Raw genomic sequence first — 21,242 nt, forward strand, 5'->3', positions numbered from 1 at the left:
GTGGAGTTGACAATGGAGCATGCTGGTTTATGGAATGATATATTCATGCTACTCATTCTTGGACAAAGTGAGCACGTGATCCCGGCGTTCGGATCAGATAATGAGCAAAGACATGTCCAGACGATTTAAATATTCCACTCTGGGTCTAAGGGGTCTAAGGACAGGGTTTCTAATTATTTTTTGAATGGCGTCCTAACAAATGCTCCACTACCACATGGGAACACTCTATTCTGTAGGGAAATGAACAAGTGGCTTAGTGTTCTCCATTCTTTCCCTTCTGATGCTCTTTAAGCAATTTGATTTCCTTGCTCCATTTTACACTTTTACGAATTCTTGAAAGAAGGTAATGATGACTAGGCTCAAAAATCAGTTGTAAAGAGCCTTCTCTACTGTTTTTTTCCTGATGAACTCAATAGTGGCGCTGTGGGTGTAAATGTTCTAGTACATCAAAAAAATCATAAAAAAATGGTGGCTGCGATCTTGGAGGTCGAAAGGACGTTTGATGGGATTGTGCACTGTCGAGATAGGAAGTAAGGGAAAAGGGTCATTCATAACTAAGGCATGAAGGGATGGGAGAGGAATTTTCGAAGCCTTTTGAAAGTTATGTTTGACCGTATCTGCGACGGATGTGTGAAGCCGAACGGAGTTAGATACGTTTTGGTGTTGTGCGGAGTTCTTCTTTCGGGCTTGCGCATTGAGTTTGTGGTCATTAAGCACCTCTATGGTCGATAACCAAATGTCTAGGGATCGGCCGATTGGAGAAAGCATAAATACAACACTTATTGTTCAGTAGATGCTGCTGTTTCGGCAACGCGAGAGTTAATGGCAAGGTTTGCTTATCAAGAATAAAAATTAACGTTGATGGTCTTGATCATCGGATACTGTGTCCTATTGTTATCCTCGGACTCACAAAGTACCCATAAAATTGCGTTCAGATTCTCCAAAGTGTTCCTAAAGCGTTATTTTAGAGAGGTAGAGCTGTATTTTCTTTGCTCTATCCTATCTATTCAGTCTTTATTTGTACTTGTCAAAAGTCTCCTTAATATGAACTGGTCGCCTTCAGCCACAATGCCGTTATTGACATTGTCAAGCGCTTTTAGGGCGGGAAATCAATGTGTCTATAGTTCAGTTTAAGAAGTGGGATTGTTGAGTTGACACTTGAAAAAACTAATATGACAATGATACATCAGGACTCTTTATTTTTCTTTCTTTTTTTTTTCTCTCCCACCTTCTCTCTTTCTTTCTCCCTGATTTTATTTTGTCTTCTCTCCTATATTGAACGTTTGATCCATCAACTATCAGTTTATTCAGCTGTTCTTACTCATGGAGACTTTACGATATGATGCCTTGACCAACGTTAGCCATATTAGACCGCCAAGGCGTAGCAATCAATTCTCAATCCTTGCTCAGGCTTATTTTGGTCCCAATCATGTTCTGTTACATCAACTTCGAGCAGGACGTGGTCGCAAGGCTATGCAAATGTGGATGGATATCCTTGATACAGATCCTCAAGCTCTATCAGAGTCCCATCTGCTGCGCACTTGGGGTCTCCTCTACCAGCCTTCGCTGCCCTCTATTGTGCCCACATTTGCTCCGGGTTCCATTGCAAGCATCTGTAGTTCACAGAGACCGATTGTAGTGATGGATTATTGTGAGGAAGGGTCCCTTCGTGAGTGTATCGACAGAGGAAAGTTCTTATCAACATCAGGACATGGAGAATCAAATTGGCCATCCAAAATTGCTGTTCTCAAGGAGGTCGCCATGGCTCTGTATTATATTCAACGAAATATGCAAGGCCAACAGCATGGTGCTTTGTCGAGCGAGACGGTTTTTTTGGACAAGGATGGTCATGCATGGCTTTCATGGCATCAGTCGGGTGCGACCAGAGAAGATTTTGAATCAGGCGCATGTACATATTGGCGTTGGCTCTCACCTGTTTCTCTCCGAAACTTGCAGCAAAAGCTAGATCAAAAGGCTGGCGCTGGCTTGAATGAAGTGCTTGAGATAGAAGCTGATGACATGTACGCTTTTGGTGTGCTCGCATGGGAGATTGCAACTGAAGAGCTTCCATTTGAATCAACGTCTTTGCCTTCTCATCTGAAAGACGTCGAAATGGATGCAGAGGTCAGGTTTCACAAAAAGCCCCCTCAGCCGCTGGCGCACCTTATTAAACAGTGTTTACTACCAGATAAAGAAAAACGACCGCCTTGGGGGTCTATTCTTTCACAGCTTGAAACACTTGACACCGTGATGATGAAGATTGCAGATGAGTCTAACGGCCTAAATCATTTCCCTGGCGCATATGTAGCCAAAATTCCCCCAACGGGTGTCTCGTTAGATGATAAAAAATCAAAGGTGGTAGAGGCGATGGAGTCGATGCTTGCTTCAACCTTTTACCGCAAAGAACTGCCATCGCACCTTGACAGTATCACTAGCGTGAATGGAAGGAGATTATTCCGGGAAATGATCGTAGCAGGCACGAGTGAGTGTTTCTTTAGCCTCTGTACGTCTTTTAATACCCAGAGTGACCCTGCTTTTTGTGGGGTCTCCTCCTTATCGATGGTCCTCAATGCATTGGAGATCGACCCGCGTAGACAGTGGCGTGGTGTATGGCGCTGGTATTCGGAGGAGCAACTGGACTGTTGTGCCAGTATCGATGAGATGAAGCTCAAAGGCATTACTTTTAATCAGTTTGCTTGTTTAGCAAAATGTCATGCCAAAGTGGTTGCAAAACGAGCAGATCACCATACTCTTGAGGAATTTAGAAGGGATGTTCAAACCATTGCAAGTTCTGAAGGGACCCATTTAGTTCTTTCTTTTTCCAGGGCCGCGCTTGGTCAAACAGGCACCGGTCATTTTAGGTATGTACAGATTAAAAAAAAAAAAAAAAAAAAAAAAAAAAAGAGCTGGAAAAGGCATATAATTCTTTATTATTATTATTATTATTATTATTATTATTATTATTATTATTATTATTATTATTATTATTATTATTATTATTATTATTATTATTATTATTATTATTATTATTTTGTATTAATGCACCCAGCTTGCCGTAATCCAAATATAGTCCAATAGGTGGTTATCATGCTAAAGAGGATAAAGTGCTCGTTCTTGATTCTGCGAGGTTCAAATATCCACCCTTCTTTGCTACGGTTCGGGAGCTCTGGGATTCACTCCTACCGATAGATCCCGAGACAGGAGTGTGTCGAGGATATTTTTTGGTTTCAGCAACAGCGGAGCAAATGCTAGATGTTGAAAGACGCCGAGTTCATAGATCTCTTTTAGAGAAAGAGGAAACCCCAGTGACTTCCTCACTTCCCTCGATATCGTCATCTGTGGAATCGCTACGGCTCTATAAGCCTGACTTGCAACAACATAATATAATAGCGGAGGAAGAAGATGAAATTGGGTGCGGATGTAATTGTCATGCTTCTAAATAGCTCCTCATCAACTAATCTAATAAGTATCGACGCACCTAAAGACCTGAAATAAGGCATTTTATTATAGTACAGGTTGTGAAGCAGCTATATCTGAAAGCATTGTGGTTATAATCTATCAAAATAAAAATAAAAAAATAAAAAAAAAATAAAAATAAAAAAAAGATACACATACGCTCTATGGAGAAAGACATATGTAGCAGGCCTTCAAAAATGTAAAAAATAAAAGAAAAAAGAAAAAAAAAACTATGAGGAGGGTTTCCAAAGCTATCGTCAATAAGATCTACAATGCTTCAGCAATTATTGTTATTGACAGTCCCTGTTATCATTGATACTTGAAGTAGGTCACTTACTCTGAGGACGCCAAAAAACCTAAATGGCATCCCTGAATAATCTAAATGTTAAAGGTTTCCCCAGAATAGCAAAGGGAAAGTCGTCCTGCACAATATCTCGTTTCTTTCTTTCTTTCTTTTTTCTTCAGAGCCAGGATAAAAACAAACAAACGTCAATCGCAGAAAAAAAATAAAAAAAGTAAAAAAATAAAAAGGAATAGAAAAGAAAAGGAAAAAAAAGATAAAGACAAGAAGGCTTTGCTGGTCATCATCCAAAGGAAGTATGTCACACACTTTCTGAGTCTTAAGCTTGTGGAACGATGGCCGTGTTTGTCGTGGATACATCGGCTTTAATGATAGGGGACGGGACAGCAGGGAGAGTGCTAATATTGTCCGCAGAGCCGCCAGAAACAGTATGGGACTGGACGCCATTTTGTCCGACAGAGCTGCGGCGCTTTTTTGTTGGCGGTCTAGCATCCACAGCAGCCGATTTCTGTGAGACAAAAGCATCGGAAAAAGAGAAAATAAATAAAATTGTTAATATGAGTTATTTGCTACAAACACTCCGATTAAGTGGCGCTGTAGAGTAACAAGGTAGTTTTCATAATTACCTTGCCCGATTTGGATCGCTTCCCTTTCTTCTGATCTACTTCATCAACTAGCTCCGGTGGTAGTGCACAACTATAGGGTAGTAGCATATTGGTACGTCAGTACATAGTATTTGAATAATATGAGAGTTAGATACTTTATCATATTGCTTTAGAACGAACCTGCGAATATGCTGCACCACGATTCCCATAGATTGAGCATCATATTTATCCCAAGATTTGACCATTTCTGTAAACTCATCTTTTGGTCGGAACAAGTCCATTTTTCGATGACCAGTTGATCCAGCTTTACAAAATAAATAAAATAAAAGAAGTCAGTAGCGCATCTCGCCTGAATGTCACCACAGGCAGGAAGAGAGTTTTTTTTTTTTTAACTACATGGGGTCGCTATAAAATCATCTTACCTTCACGAGCTGGAATGGAAAGGCCAATGTAATATGTCGCTGTATACATTGTATTGCATTCGCTTGCGTCCTGCGTAGAATCTGCTCGATCCTCAGTGGACGGACGGATAATTCCATGTGCCGCATCTTCTTTCTCAGCTGCTGTCCTGTATTGAGTTACCTTCTCGAAGCCCTTAGTGTAGGGATGTGCTAGGACCAAGTTCTCAACACGCTCTAGTTTGGTCACCAGATGTCGTATCCTCGACTCCACAAAACCAGACCAACGCAAATGGCGCTCCTCGGAATCTGAAGAAGCGATCACCTGAAGATAATGTTTGTAGCGCGAGAAAAAATCGTCTTTTGCGAATAAGGTTGACCAAGGAATGCGCTCAACCATAATCCTGTTCACAATCTCCGCCGCTATTCCATAAACGATTCATTGTTGAGAAGAGGAGGAGGAGGAGATAATCAGATACGCATTCCAACATGCATTAGTTGACATAATGACGGGTAGTAAAGTAATAAATGTTGGATCATACCACTTTTAAATTCATTTAACATGACGGCTTTAGTCGAATCAGTTACGTTATGCGTTGAGCACATAGAAGGGTAGGCCGGTGTGATGATGGGCATTTTATGGGCCTTATCAGCGGGATATAGTTTAGGATTCCAGACACGAACCTGCAAGGGTCCTTCTTCAATGGGCTTCAGCAACACCGGCTGTGGCCATGGCCTAATTAAATCGTAACAGTATGTTTAATTTTAATTCGCATTTAACCATTAAAGTGTTTTGATCCATTGTCATAAGTGTCAAAATAAACCAAATATGGAAAACATACCATTGATGAAGAATTGAAAAGAAACGCGATATAATAGTGGCGGCACAGGCATTAGGATAAAGCTGACAGACTCTTGCTACCAACATAGCCCATGCAACACCGCCCAAAAACCCCATCATGTTTGAATAAACTGCACGGCGCTGAGCCCAAAGTTTAACACAACGAAGAGCCATACGAAAAGATGTAATGTTTGGGACAAGTCGGAGAATTTCATCTGTTACTCGAGATCCGTTAACAGATCGAATGCAACGGTCATCCAAATTTCTAAGTAGACTGTCATCTGACAAACTGAGGCTATCCGCTATACTCGATAATCCAAGCCTTGCAAATGTCAAGTCGATCTAGGAGGTCATCAAGCATTAATGTGGAAATGGGGAGCCCGGAGATAAAAATAAAAATTAAAAAACTGATTTTCTGATATTCTTCCAATATATCTTTGACACTTACTGGGATATCCGAGAACTTCATTTTGATAACTGGTGTGTAGGCGTCTGGTACAGCCGTGAGCTCCGTGACCTCTGGTCGTCGGCGTAGCATGTCATACATTTCTTCGAAAAAGTCTTCTCGCTGCACGTGCCTTGGAACAACACAAAGTGTATCAATATCGGAACCTAAGAACATGTATACATAAAAAGAAGTCCACCGATTCATGCGTATTAGCATGCCAGAAAGTGTCTATGGCGCCTGTACCATCTACGAAGTGAACCTATTGACTTGCCTGATCCATGAACACCAAGCCTGTACGATCCAAAAGTAAAAATTTTGCCTCCGGCTTCTCTGGCAATTGCTTCTGGCATGTTCCTACGTAGACTGATAGTGTATACAAATTCTTTAACCATCTTGTCCAGCTTTCCAAGTACAATCTCTCTATATTGATCAGCAACGAAAAGCGTGGAGGTTAGACCACAGAAAATCCAGAGAATTTAAATCTTTGCATCAATGCGCTGAAGTATCAAGTAAAAAAAAAACTCCTTGCCTTCGCTTGCTCTCCTCCTCTGACTCAAATAGTCCTTGATCCTTCAATGTTTGAATGAGCTTCTCTGTGCTTTCCTGGTCTTCTGGAGTTGGATAGGCTTCAGAGATAGGCATTGTGACACCAAGTCGCCGAGTTGGTGGTTTACTAAATGATTAAAACATGATTTCATGATGATCAGTACCGGAACAAGGACAGGTAATTTATGCGATGCAGAGGAATTAAAAACTGAAATCTTACTCATTCTGCTCGCTATTCATGTTACTCATAATTGCTCAGGCGTAAGACCAAGTTTGTTGACAATATTTTATCTAATGAAAACGGGGGTAGTCCACAGCCACAGCTTTTTTAAACTAATGAGTAATCTTTGGGCAATGGATGTCAGGCTATTTTCCCGAAGGTTGGATAAAAGCACAGCAAACTACTGCAGCGGATAATGTAGATGGGTTAATGAAAAAACGGAAATTATTTTGATGCGAAAACTAAATTATGGCGGCAGTAAGAAGTAAAACTGATGTGATGTACAAATGATGAACAAGAAGCAAAAAAAAATAAAAAATTCAAAAACATCGCAGCTTTATTTCCCTTTGTTGTAGGATTTAAGAGCCAAAGCCCCTCTATACTTTTTTTAACAAATGTCTTGTCCCTTGCCAGACGACTGAATCCTCATCAAGATCTGCTGCAAACTCGCTTAGCACTAATGACGATTTGATTAAGCCTAAGGTGCATCCTCGATGCCATTCTGACCTTTTATTTGCATTCATGTCTGTGCTCGAAGAAGGTATCGCAATTTGCAGTGACGGAGGTAATGGATGATAGATTCGTCCGGTCGATGCCGATACACAGAGTTTTTCTGGAAGGAACGGAGTTCGTTGTGTGCCTGCCCATAACAAATTCCCTGGGATGATTGTGGGTCCAGGTTGGAGATGTTGTGAATATCCAATAGATTATAAACAAGAATGGAGTAATTGGTTAGCGAATATTGTAGGCTTTGCTCTATAGACAAGATTCTGTTAATCACTGATTCTACACAAAGAGATGTTACCATCCTGGAAGCCGTGGAAGACAAGAGGGGTATCAGCAGATTCAACAAAGTTAATTTCCTTGCCGCAGGGACTCTGCCATGCATATTCAGAAAAGAATGGGGATGAATTGGGTTTGATTCGACGAAGAAAAAAGTCTAGGAATTTTGGATCTTTATAACAGGACGTGAAGTTCTTTGGGTTGGTGTCCTGAAGAAAAACCTGACCATGCACATCAATGAAATAGAAGTAGGCTCGAATGCCTTTCGTTAGAAGCCGACGTAGTTCATCCGGGTCTGGTTGATGGCCGCGATCATACATTGATCTGGGAGATTCTTCAAGGGATAAATGATGATGTTGCTTATCTTGCTGTAGACAGAAAATTTGTTGTGAAAATGCCCGCTGTGTACATGCTCCGATACCAGTTAATGGATATGAAATATACTTGTGCAGCCGAGTAGGCCATGATGCATGAGCGATGAGCAACATTTAATAAGGATGTTGATTGCTCAATGAAGCAGAGTGTTGACGATGGACAGCAGAATGAGAGTCGAGCAACAGTAGGGACAGACAAACATTGGAATATTTTAAGCAATAGGAACAATAGAGCAATAGGATGGTACATACCTGGATGCTCTATGCTTTTATTGTTTTTAGGGTCTCCTTGATCGTTTGAGAATGAGCACTGACCTTCTATAGGCTTGCAACGTTGGTTTCAATAAAGAAGTAAAATAAAATAAAATAAAATAAAAAAGAGTTCAATAGATGTACACCATGATGGTTCAATATAGGACCCACTTTGGTCGTCGGGGTACCAAGCATGGCTTCCAATGGAGTGCAATTGGCCATTATCGATCATTGTTATTTTTATAAGCACCAACAGTGTTCAGTCTATCAGGCAATATGCCAATGCACAGCCTGAATGGACATGCCATGGCTTCGTCAGCCAACGTTAGGATTGTTTTTTTTTTTTTTTTTTTTTTTTGTTGGCTCCTCCAACTCTTCCTTTCCCCCTTCCTTTTCCTCCTTTTTTTTTTTTTTTTTTTTTTTTTGGAGCTCAGAATAGGTCCATTCACTTCCACAGCATTGTTTTCTAGTCTTGCTCACTAAACTACCAGCCTACCTACACTCGCATACATCCCCCTTCTCTCTCTCCTTAGTCTCGAGTCGTTGCTCATCTCTTTCAGACTTTTTTCTTTTCTTCTTTCTTGCGCTGACTGCATTACTTGCCCATCATTCTCTCGCGAATCACAAAACGTCTAAGCGACACAATCTCTGACATGACAGCCACCACTAATCCGCGTGCACGCAATTTCAACGTTGGCGAACAGTACGAGATTCTGGATGTCGTCGGTGAAGGTGCCTATGGTATCGTTTGGTAAGCAGTGATGATAAGGGCTATATTTTTCCACTAGTTCTTGTTTTATTTTTTATAATCATTCATCAGTGTTGATTTTGACACTCATCTTTCCTCATCATTCATTTATTCATTCATTCATTTATGCCATAGTTCGGCCATCTATAAACCTACAGGGCAAAAGGTCGCCATTAAAAAGATTACACCTTTTGACCATTCCATGTTCTGCTTGCGCACACTGAGAGAGATTAAGCTACTCAAGTATTTCAACCATGAAAACGTATGAACCATCTATTCACATTGATCAATTAATTAAATCGTATTGACTCTTGGTCCTCAAAAATGGATAGGAATTAATATTTTCATTGTCTTTATTATCTTTAGATTATTTCGATTCTGGACATTGTGAAGCCTCCATCATTGGAGGCCTTCCAAGAAGTGTAAGTCCTTTGTAGCCAGTTACCATTTTTTTTTTTTTTTTATTTTAATTTTTATATAAACAGTTACAATTGAGTGTCGATTTTCTGATCCTTGGCTAACAAAATCATCTATCACATGCTCTACATAGGTACCTGATCCAGGAGCTGATGGAGACAGATATGCATCGTGTGATCAGGACCCAGGATTTGAGCGACGACCATTGTCAATATTTTATCTATCAGACCCTGCGTGCTCTCAAGTGCATGCATTCAGCCAACGTGTTGCACCGTGATCTCAAACCGAGCAATCTTCTATTGAATGCCAATTGTGATCTCAAGGTAAGACAAACGTACAACATGTTACAAATACTCCTGATGATTAAAGGAATCAATGTGGAAATCTTTTTTTAAAAAAAAACCCCCCTCTCATTCCTGTGCACAGATCTGCGATTTTGGACTTGCCCGCTCTGCCAACTCGAATGATGAGCACAGCGGATTCATGACGGAATATGTAGCAACTCGTTGGTACAGAGCTCCGGAAATCATGTTGACTTTTAAGGAATACACAAAGGCAATTGATGTCTGGTCAGTTGGTTGTATCTTGGCCGAGATGCTCAGTGGGAAGCCTCTATTTCCTGGTCGTGACTGTAAGGAAAATCGATATAAAGGAACGGATCATTAGTATAAAAAAGAGAGAGAATATGTCTTTTTAATTTATATATCCTATATATATAGATCATTCTCAGTTGAACTTGATCTTGGACGTACTGGGTACACCTACGATGGAGGATTTCTACGGAATCAAATCCCGTCGAGCACGGGATTATATTCGTACTTTAGCTTTTAAGAGGAGAATCCCATTTGCAAACATGTTTCCTGATGCTAACCCGCTGGCGTTGGACCTTTTGGAAAAATTCCTGACATTCAACCCTGCGAAACGGATTACGGTCGAGGAAGCATTGCGCCACCCTTATCTTGAGCCTTACCATGATCCGGAGGACGAGCCATCGATGGATCCTATTCCAGAGAGCTTTTTTGATTTTGACAAGCATAAAGACAGTCTTTCCAAGGAACATTTGAAGGGTAAAGGGAAATGATGATGTGGATTATTATTACTGTTATTATTATTATTATTATTATTATTATTATTATTTTCTTTTGACTATGAAAAGTAGAAATTAACATGACATGGTATGGCTGTTTTTTTTATTTTTTTTATTTAGAGCTTATATATAGGGAGGTGACTGGGATCAACTAAGTTGATTGACAAGTTTAGTTGGAGCGAAGGAGAGATGAGAAAAGTTAAATAAATAAAAAGTAAAATAGCCATATGAAGGAAAGAAGTGCGTTCATGTATGCCCCTTTCTGCTTGCAGTTGAACAGATTTTTTATTTTGCCAATCTGGAGATGGGCCATGTGGCGTGTCCATGTGCTTCATACTGGTCCATCCCTTGCACGGGGACAGCATTCAGAGCATTCAAGAGCATTCGGATGCAATATGCAACATTCCCTTTTCTCTTTTCCTTCTTGCTCTTTGCCTTGCCTTGCCTTGCCTTGCCTTGCCTTGCTTTGCTTTGCTTTGATACTCTGACAAACAAGTAAAGTTGAATCGTAAAGAAAAGGCTGAAGAGAAGACAAGAGAGAAAAAGAGGAAGATAAGAAGAGAAGAGAGAAGAAAGAGAGAAGAAAGAGAGAGGAGAGAAGAGAGAAAAGAGAGAAAAGGAAAGTTGAAAGCAAAGATAAAAAAAAAAATAAAACCCTTTCCTTTACTTGTCTCTTTCCTTTCCAACACACCTTTCTTAATTCCTCTCTTGTCATCACAGACACTCCAATAGGTGTAGCTTTTCTTTAGTGCTTCATTAGCTTCCACAACAACTTCATTCTCTTCATTCCCTCTATCCTCATCTGTGTGTAAGTCTTTTTTTAGCTTTTTTTTTTTTCAACATGTCTGATGTGTCGACCATGTACACATCACAAGACGTTGCGCGTGGCACGCTTTCGTTTGTCAACTTTTTTGTCTTTGCATCAAGGACAAGCTCAACAGCTTGTGAGGCAAATAAAGGAGAACAAAAAAAAAAAACTTTTACCCCCGTCCAGTTGATTCCAAATATCGCTTATTAACACTTTACTCTTTCTCTAATCTGTTGCTACTTTCTCCTTCTCTTCTCTTTCTCTTTCTCTTTCTCTCTCTCTTTTTTGTGTCGTCCTTTTATTTTTTTTTTTGTTGCACGTTACGTCTGTATTCTTGTGTTATATCTTTTATTTTTTATTTATTTTTGCTCCCCATCACGCCTCATCTTTTTACCATCCATCCCTTCTTCTCATCGATACAATTTTATATACAGTCCTAGTCATCACGCCATGTCGACCCCAAAGAGTGCCTCATACGATTATCTCATCAAGTTGCTACTGATTGGTGACTCTGGTAAGTCATTGAGGACCTTGTTTATCCATCTAGACGCAAAGCCAAGCCTTTTCCTCCCTCTCTCTTCCTCCTCAACAAATCCGGGGCATGCAGAGAGACTAGTTTTGTTTTCTTTTCCTCGAGAGCTCTGGGTTATCTTTGCTGTAGCCTATCATGTGTTCCGTAGTGATACCATGGTACCATCCTGTTGTATTCACAATGTACTGCATCTGCCTCTTCACCATGGCATAACATGCTCGAAAGTGGTTAAAATCATTGCCTCTGCCCATCCTGGCTGTCACGCGTCATCCCATACTTCCCTCTCCCTATGGAAATGGACCAGAGCTTCTGAATGGGATGAATATTGTCAAGCAAACTTACATTTCTATTATACGGTTCTTCATAGGTGTTGGCAAGTCGTGCCTACTTCTCCGCTTCTCTGATGATTCTTTCACACCTTCGTTCATCACCACCATCGGAATCGACTTCAAGATTCGCACCATCGAGCTTGATGGCAAGCGCATCAAGCTCCAGATCTGGGACACAGCCGGTAAGCTCGCCTACTATTATCCAGCACTGGTCTTACCTTTATCCATAGTTGTATCATTCATAAGACAGCTAAACCAAACATGCTCTTGTTGTAAATTTAGGTCAGGAGCGTTTCCGCACTATTACAACAGGTACCAAACCCATCAAAGTGGCTCATTCTTATTGCCTGTTTTTTAACATCAGGGATACACTCTTAACATCGTACATTCTTCTCTCTTCCTCCGATTTCTATTATCAGCATATTATCGCGGAGCCATGGGTATCCTTTTAGTGTACGATGTCACGGACGAACGTTCATTTAGCAGTAAGTTTTCAGGATTGATCATTCATGATACATGGACAAGTTCATGGGCTAAATACATACAATCATATTTTTTTACGCCACCATTCTAATTATTTTGGATCCATCCCTCGTTAGATATTCGTAATTGGTTCTCGAACATCGAGCAACACGCCAGTGAGGGAGTCAACAAAATCCTTATTGGAAACAAGTGCGATATGCCGGACAAGAAGGTTAGATATTCTGATATATCTGATATGCCTGGAATGATAGTAGGGGAAAAAAAGAGAGAAAGAAAATAATACTAAAAAAAATATGCTATTTTTTACAGGTTATCTCAAAGGACCAGGGTCAGGCCTTGGCAGATGAGTTTGGAATCAAGTTTTTGGAGACAAGTGCCAAATCCAATATCTGTGTTGAAGAAGCATTTTTCTCCCTTGCCAGGTATACTTTTTTTTTTTTTTTTTTTTTTCTCGCTCTGAACCCTTTTTAAAGCATGACTTGTAATTCAATGTGCTTACATTTGTACATCTTTTCCTAAAAAAAAAAAAAAAAAAAAAAATCTGGCCTACAGGGACATTAAGAAGCGTATGATCGACACCCAGACCAACCAAACGCAGAATCCCAGCACTTTGGTAGTGGATGAAAAAGGCAGCAACAAACTTGGAAATGGATGCTGCAATTAAAATGAATTGGATGGTTTGTTCCCAAGCTTCTCTGAGTGGACATACACTTTAAAAAAAATGCCTCAAAGAGTAAGACAAGGATTTTTGACGATGTAATGCTGTGAATAGCCGGTGACACCCTGTAGAGATACATTTGTTGAATCGCATTGAAGGACAAATGCACACTGGTCAAGAGAAATAAACGACACTTTTATTAAATTTTTTTAAAAAAAAACAGTTCTCATTATACAAAGTGTTCCTCGCGAAGAGCAATTACAAGAGACGATCAGTATTCTCGCAATACTACAGTATTTAAACACGATGGCTTTGAATACCCCTACTTCTGATAAGGAGAATTATGACCGAGCATTTAACCTCATCGATGAGACTGTCTTAATAGAACCAACCGCTTTCTATTGATTGGTACAAGCATATCTGTCATGACATAGTGTTAGGACTGGATACTGAATTTCCTGTAGACAACACAGATATACTGCTGAATGAATAGTTCCACATTAGCATGGATAGACTACATCGGTTGACGAAAAAAAAAAAAAAAAAAAAAAAAGTGGGGGCCTTCCCTTTTCTACCGTTTCATACTTGTGGATAGTCATTGTAAAGCCGATGTTGATACATGTATATTTATTGAAGTAACGGCATTCACTCACAAGAAAACCAAGATGTTATTCGCTCATCGTCTTTGTCGCATAACCAAATTAAGACGATCAACCTTAATAATGACAAACACAATGAAGGGATGGTGGACATCAACAGATATAGTCGATGAGCTTTGGGACCAAAGGTTCAGCAGCGACAACTGCTTGGAGAGATACCAGCTTTTAGAGGAAGGGATAAGAGAAAATAACTTATTGTATGCTTCGAATGAATATCTGCAGCAGCTTTGCTCTTTCCGATCAATACCTCGTATCGCACAAAAAATACTTTGCACATTTTTTGATGACTTGTCTAAACTTTGAGTAATGGGATTGATGTGAAGTTGTAGATAAAGTAGATGAAATTAGAAGATCTCTATTTTGTTAATCTGTAGTGTGCCCTATGGACCATGTTTGGTTAAAGATTGTGAGAACACCATATCTAAATCCATTGGTCCATATATATCCTAATATTTGTTGCAATGGAAGGACAGCTCCACCTAGGTTCAAACCGTAAGCTTGTGAAAAATCAATGTTTGCTTCTAAAGATAAAAGGAATGGTCGCTTCACTTCTATAGGAAACAGATTCATGTCGTCATGGCAGCGATAACATACAAAATCAGAGTCGCCAGTGTATTGAAGAGGGGATTGCATAGTTGTAGCCCGGTCGACAGTTCCAACGTCGTTGATAATTATATGGCGAATGGTAGCCTCTTGGTAAAATCTTCTCACATATGTAATTGTGGGATAGAATGGCGATGTGCATCGTCTAAAGGCATATTGCGCACGATATCAAGAAAATTATCCCAAGGTGTGATCGGGTTGGCGACGCTAAGTAACAGGGACGTGCTTGTGTGCTAATTTCATCAGGTCCTTGGTCCACACCTTCAATTGGTGGCGAGATATGTTGGATGAGCTGCCTCTCAGATATGCCTATGGTCCCTAATGTTTAAATAAATAGACGTATCATCAATGAAGTCATACACAAAATATTAAAACAAAGAGAACAAACTGCTAATCTCTTACCTGCCGATGGCCGCTGAACAATATGTGGACAATCTCCTCAGACAGAGGTGACGTGCCAATGTCTTTAAGGTCTTGCTTGTTGCTTTGGCGAGTGATTCCTTTGACTCAACATTGGCGAGATTGACTACTATACCTTCATGGAGGGCCGATACCTTATAAGGAATGAGTTATTTAAAGGAAAGGTGATCAAGATCCGGCTTGATGACCCCCTTGAGGGCAGCTATGGAGTCATCAGGCTTCGACTTCAAATGATGCAGATGCCATCGAGAATGCAGAAGAGTTTATTTTATTTTATTTTATTTTATTTTTTTTTTTTCGGTTGCCATTTAGGATAGTTGTGCGCTGAAATAACTGATTCGAGAGCAGCCAAGTGCGAAAAGAGCTGAAAGTTCGTGAGTAAGAATGTAGGTGTTATTGTAATGAAGAAAAGTAAGAAAGTGATGGCAAAATAGTTTGTGATGTCACTCACTTTGAAGCGTTTATTTTACCTTTTAGGTGAATTTATCTTACTGCACAAAGTCGATCACATTCTCCCAAGCCAGCAGTTCTTCTACCAAGATCAAAGGATATCATGCAACCGACATCCATGACGATGCGGCAAGTCCTCCTTGGGATGTTAAAGTAAAAATAAAAAACCATTCACTAAGCTTTGCGCGCGTTAGTGTATTTCAGCTTTGATTTAATCACTTTTTCAATTTCTGTGGTGCATAGGGGATCCATATGTCTCTTTTTCTTTTTTTCTTTGCCGATGCTTCCGACTTTGCTGGCGGCTGGATCATCAACTGCGGAGATTGATGGGTCGAAAATGTGGATAACGATGTCTCTGGTAGGCTGGACCCCATTATTGAAGTAGAAGACGAAGCTAGAGGAAGTAGTGGTGAAGAAGGAGCAGTAGTTGATGAAGAATGATTCATCCAGTTCTGCATCCGACTCTGCTGCAGCTGTATATATTTGAAGTACTGCTGCTGTTGTTGACACAGCTCAAGTTGGTGTTGTTGCTGTTGTCCATTTAATTGCTCTTTTAGCTGACGCAGCTCGAGCTGAAGCTGTTGTTGTTGCTGTTGTTGTTGTTTTAACTGCTGCTGCAAGAGTTGATAGTGCATCTGTGAGAGCCTCGAAATGTCCTTGAATCCTTCTGCGATCTCAGGAATTATCGCATTATACTTTTGCACAATATTAGGCTCAGGATGTTCTACAACGTAGCTCATCTCTTTCTGGAACTCCAAGAACAAAGGGGACTTGAAGATGTCATCTTCCAAAATTCTGCTATGGTGACTATAGTGTAATCGAAACGCAGCATCTTGAAGTATGATTCGCCGGCATCGCACAAGCAGCCTCAGAAACCCGCAAGTGGAAATCTCATTTTCAGAATAAATATTTTTCTTTGATGAGGAGTTAGCTACTTGTGTGGCTTCAACTGCAACTGTTGATCCAAGCACTGCACGAATATTGGGCAGACTATTTGGATCCACTTCGTCCATTTCCTTCAAACATTCATCTCTCCACCATTTGTTATTTTTCCCAAAGATATCTTCAATCCAAGGAAAAACTAGCAATTGCAAGGCATTCGATGGCCTGATAGAGTTTCGAAGGAGGAAGAATGACTTAGAATAGAACCCTGCCATCCCAAGAGCAAACCTCGAAGGCAAGCATGGCAAATAAAAGCTTTCCATGCGGCCTCGTTTTGCGGTCCACCGCCCGCCTGCTTTAATATCATCCTGACTTATACCTAGCCTATGGGCTTCGATAGTGCCAGCATGACGGCCCCCATGAGTTTTCCTAGGACTGTTGACATTGTGCTGATCATAAAGGGCTTCCACAGTACGATAAGTTGATTGAGAGGCGAGACTTTTTGTCCTCTCTTTATTGCCCGGAATGACCTTGAGTTGGACGAAGTCAGAACTGTTAATTGACTTTACGACGTCTTTAATTTGAAGGCTCTTGGATTTTTCGTGATCCGAGCCCTTGTGATGAAAGATGATATTAGGATAATAGAAAGTAGAACAAGAAAAGAATGTTAATATAATCCATTCATCATTACTACAACACAATAAAGAAAAAAATGAAATTAGAAAAAAAAAAAAAAAAAAAAAAAAAAAAAAGACAGCATGATAAAGTTGAAATTGAGAACTTACTTGCCAAAGTTGATACATGTAAAAGGCAAAAGCACTAAAGACGCATCTACGTACATCTTCATGTCGCAATGCACACGCATACCAGTTTTCATTATTCTTGTTGGTCTTACCCTTGTTAATTTTGAAGGTGAGCCCAATTGGTTGTTGTCCTCCTTCAGTTCTTTGTGTAATGATGGTGCTGAAGCAATCCGCAAAGTTTAAGTTTCGAAGATCCTCATCCCGAAGCAGCATATTATGCCGTGCAGTTAGACAGAACATGTCCCGATAATTAGTATCATACTCACGCGCTCGCATGTTTGGCGAATGTCTTTCCTTCGTCCAAAGTCCCATCAATATACTGTGGAACTGCACGGGGGTGTAAGAATCTCGAAGTGTACAGCCTGCTTCACGCCTGCCACCCGATCGAACGACATGAGTGTGAAGACTCTCTATATGCTGGATAAGGATGGTTTGGAGTAGCTTCATTTGAGATGGCGAAAGATCCCAACTCACATCGTTTCGCTCGGCCTGTAGTGAATGGATTCGAATCAGGGCCTTTTTAGCCATCTTTATAGTCTCAGTACCGAGTGATACCGATACGGTTTTTTTTACCAGTTTTATCGACTGGAGCAGCTTCTATTACTATGCCAAAGGCCAACGGCGAGGAGAATATGGGGAGAGAGGAAGTTTCGATAAAAACGATATAATACTAACAGAATGTCGACATTGCTATGTCGTCATATACGCGGCACCTTAAATAATACACAGTTGCTCGACATACTTTCGACTAGGCTAGCCCCGTGTATAGCCGAAGAATCCTCCTCAGCGGCAAGGTGCGTACGGAAATCTGCTCCTGGTTTAGTGCGCTTGAGTATAGTCTTCTTGAGGATGACTTCTCGAAAAAAACAAACGACTTTATCCTGTGAGTCCACCAGATATAGGGCACGACCATCTTTATCTGCATACCGTTCGCGATATTTCTCACAAAATGCCTGTTTAGCACATTAAGGGCCCATGTCAAGAATGATTTATTAGATGGAGTTGTTAATATTATAGACCCTCTGGCTAGTTGATAGCATTAGAGGAAAATACGAATACCTTGTTAAATTTTATCCGTTACATACCTTCCACAGACGATAGGTGGGCTGATATGAGGCAAGCGTTTTTGGTTTAATCCCTGAGCAGTCATTCATGTCATCAACGAATCGTTCCTCAGCATCCGGGGGGTCCTGACTCTGATACTCGGAAACATATTGCAAAGGTATCGACCTATCAAGCGATTGATCTAGCCTGACCGCGGGTTCGGCGGGCAATGATTGATACGGACGCGGATGTAGCTGACTTCTTGACTTTATAAGTTGCTGTTGTGGTGCTTGCGATGCGTTCTTAGGACGTCCTCTGGAACGCTTAAGTGATGGGGAAAGCGGTAGCGGTGGTATTTCTACATCTAAGGACGGTGCAGCTGTGAGGACATTGGAAGACGCCATTGTAGACACCGTGGCTGATCCTAGACTTGACCCTGGCAGCATCCGTTCCTTTGAAAAGAATCCAAATTCCTTTTCCATTTTTGCTTTTTGAAAAAAATAAAAATAAAAAATCGACTTCTCTAAGATTAACTCTGCGAAATGACAAAAGTCAGAGAAATGAGAAGTCGATTGCTGAATGCTACGGCTAAAGCAGAATGGCTTTGGGATCTCGACGCAACAAGAAGAGGAAAATGTAGGCGGATGAAAGGATGGACAGAATAAAGAGAATGCAATGGACTGCAGTGGCATATAAGAAAATAAAAATCATACTTCATCTATAAGCATTGGTTGGACGCGCTTTTGACAAGCGAAAATAAAAAACTGGTAAGTGCGTTTACCAACTTTCTGTTCCCTTTTATGGAAATTATAACAAAACCAAAGCATTTTCCTCCCCAAAAAGGCAGGAGTTTACAGAAACGCACTGTCCCCTGAAGAAACGAAAATAATTCCTGACACATAATTTTCAGGCACAGTAAATTGCCGTCTTTTTGCCGTCTTCTGCCGTCCTCGATTTTCTTTGACTAGTTCTGTTGGTCCCCCCCATGTGACTTCTGTGAGGCTATCACCTTGGTATTTCCAGTGGGGCTGAGCCATTTATGAGGCCCAAGGAAGCCCTCACTGGGAGCTGTCTGGGGCCTTTTTATTTTATCATTATTTTTAAAAAAACACTTCACGAAATACGCTCAAAAATATTTTATTGTCATGTGATGCATATCGGAAATAAGAAATTTTAAGTTCCGGACTGAATATTTATTTCCTTTCCTCTAAAATCTAAGGGACTCCCCCTGTGATGTTTTATCACAGACGCCTTTTGTTTGAAACCACAGTAGTCATTTGTTTGTTTCCTTCTTTGGTGCCTACTGCTGGTTGCATGTGGCATCGACCCAAAGTTGAAAACTTTCTCTTGGCACTGTGTGCTTGTTGCATCTGGAGCAGTGCTCCTATTCGCACCATTCGAATCGAATTTGACTAATATCGAATTCGATTCGAATAGGGTAAGTTCAAATTCGAGTCATTCGATTTATTCGAACTATTGGCACAATAGTAAATGATAATTTTAAATCTTTTTTTTTTTTTTTTTTTTTTTGAATGGATGTAAAATACCAGGACCATACTTTCGCTACGCGTAGCCAGTGGTCCTATTCGAATAGCTTCGAATAAGCCTTATCCTGGTTCGATTCGAATGGTTCGAATAGGAGCACTGATCTGGAGTCTACCGGACTATAACTGGGTATTGGACTATGTTTGATGGCATCTACCATATTTGAATGCACTCCATATTCTATCATCTTAACTGCAATATTGCAACCTATACAATGCTCGAGGCGAAGACTGGTCTGCAATTGGAGTTGTCATGTATCGATTCAGCTTTGGACAAGTCAGCGGAAGCATACTTTAACAAATTTGGATTATGTGACAGACCAACGGCACATCCAAGTCCTTGAATTATTGTAAGCATGATATTTGGTACCTTCGTCTATGCTCCTAAATAGTCTACAGTTGTTCTTGTGAAACTAAGTTCTTCATCTCCATTGATGTTCTCATTTCCAGGTGCGGCTTCATACAACGTCCTTGGTTTTCTCTAGAAAATCCGTCAGAGTCTGACTGCCTATATCTTTGGACATCCATATTCAGGATCTTAATGGAGAAGATACAAATCAAGACGTAAGTTCAATCTAGAACTTCACACTATGGACATCCTTGGTTGAAATTTAAAAGCACAACTGATTTAGATATTCTACTTTGTTTTATCATAGTGGCGAGACAATGTTGGAGGCATCGAAGGTCATGAAGAAACTGCAGCAAATGGAGCATGGGGAGGTTACCGACGCTGGCAAGAGAGTTAATTGTATCTTCGTTGCTGGAGGAATAGAGATTTCTAATATCGAGTTTAAGCGACCGAATGTCAGTGGAGCGGAAGTGGCAATTCAAAATAGAAAGAATGTTCGACTGGCCAGATGCATCCAGGAAGGGCTTGCCTCGTTCGGCGTAAATGAGCCTGTGGTCTATATGGCTGATGTACATGTACAAGGTATAATAGAGGGCCAAATTGAATCACTGTCGCCTCATCTAGAGTATGGTGGATTAATATATTTTCATTTATTCGTTAGGTTTTACAGGGATTTTCTACCGCGTGCGTCCTATGGGGGACATTGCAGTCGCAGGCACAACAACCGAAGAGGTGGTAAACCTTCCTAGCACTGTTGGCGGACTTAGAGAGTTCTTGGAGGACTCATCTTTACCAATAATTTGGAGTTACATTGTACATCTTGATTATCATGTTGCTTTTACGTCTGACCTTTTGTATCAATTACACTCACCATTTCTTATTCTTTGAAATATAGGCCAAGCTGGAGGCGCACGTACCAGCTCTCAAGATAATAAAAGAGCAAAATGAAGCTCGTCAAGCGAGGAGGGGCATGGCTAAGCACATTTTCCGCTCGTCCACCCCTCCACTAGTACAGGAGCCTACCTATTTTTTTCTTTCACTCGTGTGATGTTCTTAAGGGGTGGACTTGTATGCCTTGCAGCAATCTCTCCATCTGCTCAAGTCATTGACGTACGAGCGACAGATTCAAAGGACGAAAGAGCATATTACAAATACCTTTGAAGTGTTAAAGGGTCATTATGATCTTTGAGATATTGTAATTT

General features: G+C 40.6%; 7 protein-coding genes across 7 annotated transcripts; 4 read left to right on the forward strand and 3 right to left on the reverse strand.

Annotated features, from left to right (window-relative positions):
• Positions 1–2,376: 2,376 nt before the first annotated feature.
• Positions 2,377–3,443, forward strand: BCR41DRAFT_299793 (Phytochelatin synthase-domain-containing protein; the record flags this gene model as incomplete). Its single annotated transcript, XM_022020537.1, has 2 exons — positions 2,377–2,861; positions 3,071–3,443. The coding sequence occupies 2 exons, from the start codon at positions 2,377–2,379 to the stop codon at positions 3,441–3,443; spliced, it is 858 nt and encodes a 285-aa protein (XP_021885508.1).
• Positions 3,444–3,639: 196 nt separating this feature from the next.
• BCR41DRAFT_345933 (polymerase) lies at positions 3,640–7,087 on the reverse strand. The gene is made up of 10 exons (XM_022022806.1): positions 6,816–7,087; positions 6,579–6,722; positions 6,321–6,469; positions 6,050–6,213; positions 5,603–5,943; positions 5,303–5,496; positions 4,785–5,183; positions 4,543–4,666; positions 4,384–4,453; positions 3,640–4,265 (listed from the first exon to the last, which is right to left on the reverse strand). The coding sequence occupies exons 1-10, from the start codon at positions 6,842–6,844 to the stop codon at positions 4,077–4,079; spliced, it is 1,803 nt and encodes a 600-aa protein (XP_021885509.1). The 5' UTR covers positions 6,845–7,087; the 3' UTR covers positions 3,640–4,076.
• Positions 7,088–7,142: 55 nt separating this feature from the next.
• Positions 7,143–8,180, reverse strand: BCR41DRAFT_345935 (hypothetical protein). Its single transcript, XM_022022807.1, has 2 exons — positions 7,621–8,180; positions 7,143–7,473 (listed from the first exon to the last, which is right to left on the reverse strand). The coding sequence occupies exons 1-2, from the start codon at positions 8,084–8,086 to the stop codon at positions 7,193–7,195; spliced, it is 747 nt and encodes a 248-aa protein (XP_021885510.1). The 5' UTR covers positions 8,087–8,180; the 3' UTR covers positions 7,143–7,192.
• Positions 8,181–8,641: 461 nt separating this feature from the next.
• Positions 8,642–10,706, forward strand: BCR41DRAFT_345937 (kinase-like domain-containing protein). Its single transcript, XM_022022808.1, has 7 exons — positions 8,642–8,975; positions 9,108–9,234; positions 9,339–9,394; positions 9,523–9,712; positions 9,816–10,020; positions 10,109–10,456; positions 10,597–10,706. The coding sequence occupies exons 1-7, from the start codon at positions 8,878–8,880 to the stop codon at positions 10,629–10,631; spliced, it is 1,059 nt and encodes a 352-aa protein (XP_021885511.1). The 5' UTR covers positions 8,642–8,877; the 3' UTR covers positions 10,632–10,706.
• Positions 10,707–11,399: 693 nt separating this feature from the next.
• Positions 11,400–13,755, forward strand: BCR41DRAFT_121583 (RAB/GTPase protein). Its single transcript, XM_022019452.1, has 8 exons — positions 11,400–11,420; positions 11,719–11,798; positions 12,184–12,327; positions 12,428–12,457; positions 12,565–12,630; positions 12,745–12,839; positions 12,938–13,050; positions 13,181–13,755. The coding sequence occupies exons 2-8, from the start codon at positions 11,735–11,737 to the stop codon at positions 13,290–13,292; spliced, it is 624 nt and encodes a 207-aa protein (XP_021885512.1). The 5' UTR covers positions 11,400–11,420; positions 11,719–11,734; the 3' UTR covers positions 13,293–13,755.
• A 1,857-nt stretch (positions 13,756–15,612) lies between these two features.
• On the reverse strand, positions 15,613–18,629 carry BCR41DRAFT_418814 (hypothetical protein; the record flags this gene model as incomplete). The annotated part of the gene is made up of 4 exons (XM_022029674.1): positions 15,613–16,914; positions 17,140–17,592; positions 17,829–18,056; positions 18,189–18,629. The coding sequence occupies 4 exons, from the start codon at positions 18,627–18,629 to the stop codon at positions 15,634–15,636; spliced, it is 2,403 nt and encodes an 800-aa protein (XP_021885513.1). The 3' UTR covers positions 15,613–15,633.
• Positions 18,630–19,906: 1,277 nt separating this feature from the next.
• BCR41DRAFT_392261 (hypothetical protein) lies at positions 19,907–21,229 on the forward strand (the record flags this gene model as incomplete). The annotated part of the gene is made up of 6 exons (XM_022028438.1): positions 19,907–20,027; positions 20,177–20,255; positions 20,348–20,622; positions 20,702–20,853; positions 20,936–21,049; positions 21,143–21,229. 6 exons carry the CDS (start codon positions 19,907–19,909, stop codon positions 21,227–21,229), a joined length of 828 nt encoding a protein of 275 aa, XP_021885514.1.
• Between the last annotated feature and the right edge of the window lie 13 nt (positions 21,230–21,242).

The sequence above is a fragment of the Lobosporangium transversale genome, assembly GCF_002105155.1.
Source record: "Lobosporangium transversale strain NRRL 3116 chromosome Unknown BCR41scaffold_3, whole genome shotgun sequence".
Taxonomy (NCBI): domain Eukaryota; kingdom Fungi; phylum Mortierellomycota; class Mortierellomycetes; order Mortierellales; family Mortierellaceae; genus Lobosporangium; species Lobosporangium transversale.